Source organism: Etheostoma spectabile, chromosome 23 (assembly GCF_008692095.1).
Source record: "Etheostoma spectabile isolate EspeVRDwgs_2016 chromosome 23, UIUC_Espe_1.0, whole genome shotgun sequence".
NCBI lineage: Eukaryota > Metazoa > Chordata > Actinopteri > Perciformes > Percidae > Etheostoma > Etheostoma spectabile.
In genome coordinates, this window is record NC_045755.1 from 5,564,076 (window position 1) to 5,566,575 (window position 2,500).

Consider the following 2,500-nt stretch of genomic DNA (forward strand, 5'->3'; position numbering starts at 1 on the left):
ACACACACACACACACACACACACACACACAAACACAAAGGTAATTGCTCTTGAAATACATACACTGCTTCTAAGTGTTTTTTGGACCATCCATCCCCTTGTGTTTATTGCTCATTGTTGAAGCCACATGTGGCTGTCCTGGGTGGGTAATGCCTTGCATGCCTGCATGCCTTATTAGGTGTGTGACTGTGTCTTGGTGACACTCAAAAACACTCACACATCTCATCAGCTGTGCATTGGGATGTGTGTGCTATGATGAGGGACTGCGACATTGTGTGTTGCTGCACAGACACGGATACATGTTTGTGTATTTTCTCTGCTAAGTGCTTTTTAGAAAGGTTAAGTAGTTATTTTTTGAGGTGAAGCCTCAGACTCCACATTTCCCGACAGAGTATGTTTTTAAAGGAAGGGCTCATGTTATTCTTTGTCTTCTTGATGCAGGTTTCCCCCAGACCTCAAACAGTTGAGGTTATCATCACACACGTTGCATTTAAATCCCAGGAACTATCATGCGGCATCTGTGACTACTTAAACAAAGTAGACATGCGGTTTAGTGCTTTTAATCAGTCATTATCATTATTCTAACACACAGTAATTTATAGCTGCAACATGTACAGTTAACATGCTTTTGTGTCAATTTGGTGTAACTACCTATGTTGACATGTGGAAGCTGGTTCGGGGCTTTCACATGCTTGTTCCCTGTTTTTCCTGCTGTAAATTTCACCTGCTCTTATCAGCATAGCATAGAAGTTCACAGTGTGATACAAATATGCCGGAGACATCTTTGTCCAAAGGCGGCAGTGCATGAGTTGTGGCCTATTGTGTGAGGTTGCGGGAGAAGTGTTTTTGAAGTGGGCAGGAAAGAATTATGGATAACTTTGGATTTTGTTATTGTTGGCATATTGGCTGGTAGCTTATCCAACCAGAGACAAACTTCAGCATGCTTGCCACTGTGCACACAAAACTATCTGTCTTAAAGTGCTCATATTAAGTTTTTTTTTTAGTTTTTTCCCTTCCCTTTATTGTGTTATATGTCTTTTTTGTGCACGTTATAGGTTCACAAAGTGAAAAAGCTCAAAGCCATCCCAAAGGGACTTACCATAGTCCAGAGAAAACACAAACTGCACCAAAAAGCAGCCTTTAAGAACGTGCATCACTTTGTTACACACATTATAATAATCGCTTAGCTGCTAGCGATGCATGCCCTCATGCTCTGCAACTGACAGTTGACAGTAGCAAGCAGTACACACTGCGCACGTGCAATTCCCAACAAAGATGCAACAGATGTGAGATGCCTCACTCTGTAGCTAAAAGAGAGAGCTCAACACACAAAATATATTGGGTTTTCTGAAAATTGAACAACATAAACCTACAACACATAAACCTGATACCACCTGTTAATACAATGATATGAACCTGAAAATCAGCATAAAATGAGCACTTTAATATTTCTGCTGCCGTGCTGGAGAAACATACTTGACTGCAAAAACCTGCAAACTTGCATAAATACAACTAATAACAAATATATGTACAATCGTCCAACACACATATAGTGACGTGCCTTGGTTGTGGGCTGCAGGTCTAATGAGGTGTCTCTCTCTCACGGTGTCTCTCTACCAGGACGGGGGGAGTCTGATGGACTCCAGTGGGGCTCTGCGGCTCCCGCTCTATACTACCTGGCTGGAGCTCAATCAGAAGGAGGTAACCTCTGACCTCTAGCCTAGTCCCCCCTGGTGCTTTTTCCCTCCTGGGTCTAATGTAGTCCCTGCTCTGCTTCTAGTACAGTCTACTGGACTAACTCCACTGTACATGTTTACCTCAGACATCCATAGGTAGCATGGCCTCGAACACTAGGGTGTTAGCTCTAATTTAGTCTGGCTATGGTCTTGTCTGGACTATAGAAGAGGCTGCAGTAGATTGTGGTGTGGTTTTCTGGTTTGAGTTTGTCTTCAGAGGGTATGTGGACTTGCTTAGTAGTCCCTGTCACTGCCAAATGTAAGTCGAGTGCAGATTTGAGGGGCACATGCTCAGACTTAAACGGTTTACAGCATAACACGTCATACTAAAATTTGTAAAATCCATAAAATAATAAACTTTTCTCATTACAAACAATAACAAAAGATGGAAATCATTTTCAAAAGCGTTTTAGCTATCTTTGATGGTTTGATTGCTAACATTAGCTCAAAACGCTGTTCAACTGACAACCTTGTTGTGTTTGATTGCTAACTTGTAGCTAAGCTACCACTCATTTCAAAAACGTTTTAGCAATCTATGAGTGATTAAATGTTAACGTTAGCTCAAAACGCCATTCAACTGACAGCCTTTGTTGTGTTTGATTGCTAACTTGTAGCCAGCAGTGAATGAACTTCATTAAGTAGGTCCATTTTTACTGTATTGACATTACAGAAGTTTCTCGTTAGCATCTTGTATGCTACTTGTTGCAAAGTGACACATGCGCGACTCAAATCTGCATTCGACTCACATCTGGCAGTGACAGTCC

The 2,500-nt window shown here is 41.6% G+C and overlaps 1 protein-coding gene across 4 annotated transcripts in view; it reads left to right on the forward strand.

Annotated features, from left to right (window-relative positions):
* celsr1a (cadherin EGF LAG seven-pass G-type receptor 1a) overlaps nt 1-2,500 on the forward strand; it is a 94,661-nt gene that overhangs the window by 52,347 nt on the left and 39,814 nt on the right. For 3 of the 4 annotated variants that reach the window (XM_032504919.1, XM_032504917.1, XM_032504920.1), the window contains exon 7: nt 1,621-1,701. The exons of the other annotated variant lie outside the window; for it this stretch is intronic. In XM_032504919.1, coding sequence (XP_032360810.1) covers nt 1,621-1,701 — 81 coding nt within the window. The remainder of the gene's footprint in view (nt 1-1,620; nt 1,702-2,500) is intronic. 4 annotated transcript variants of the gene reach the window in all.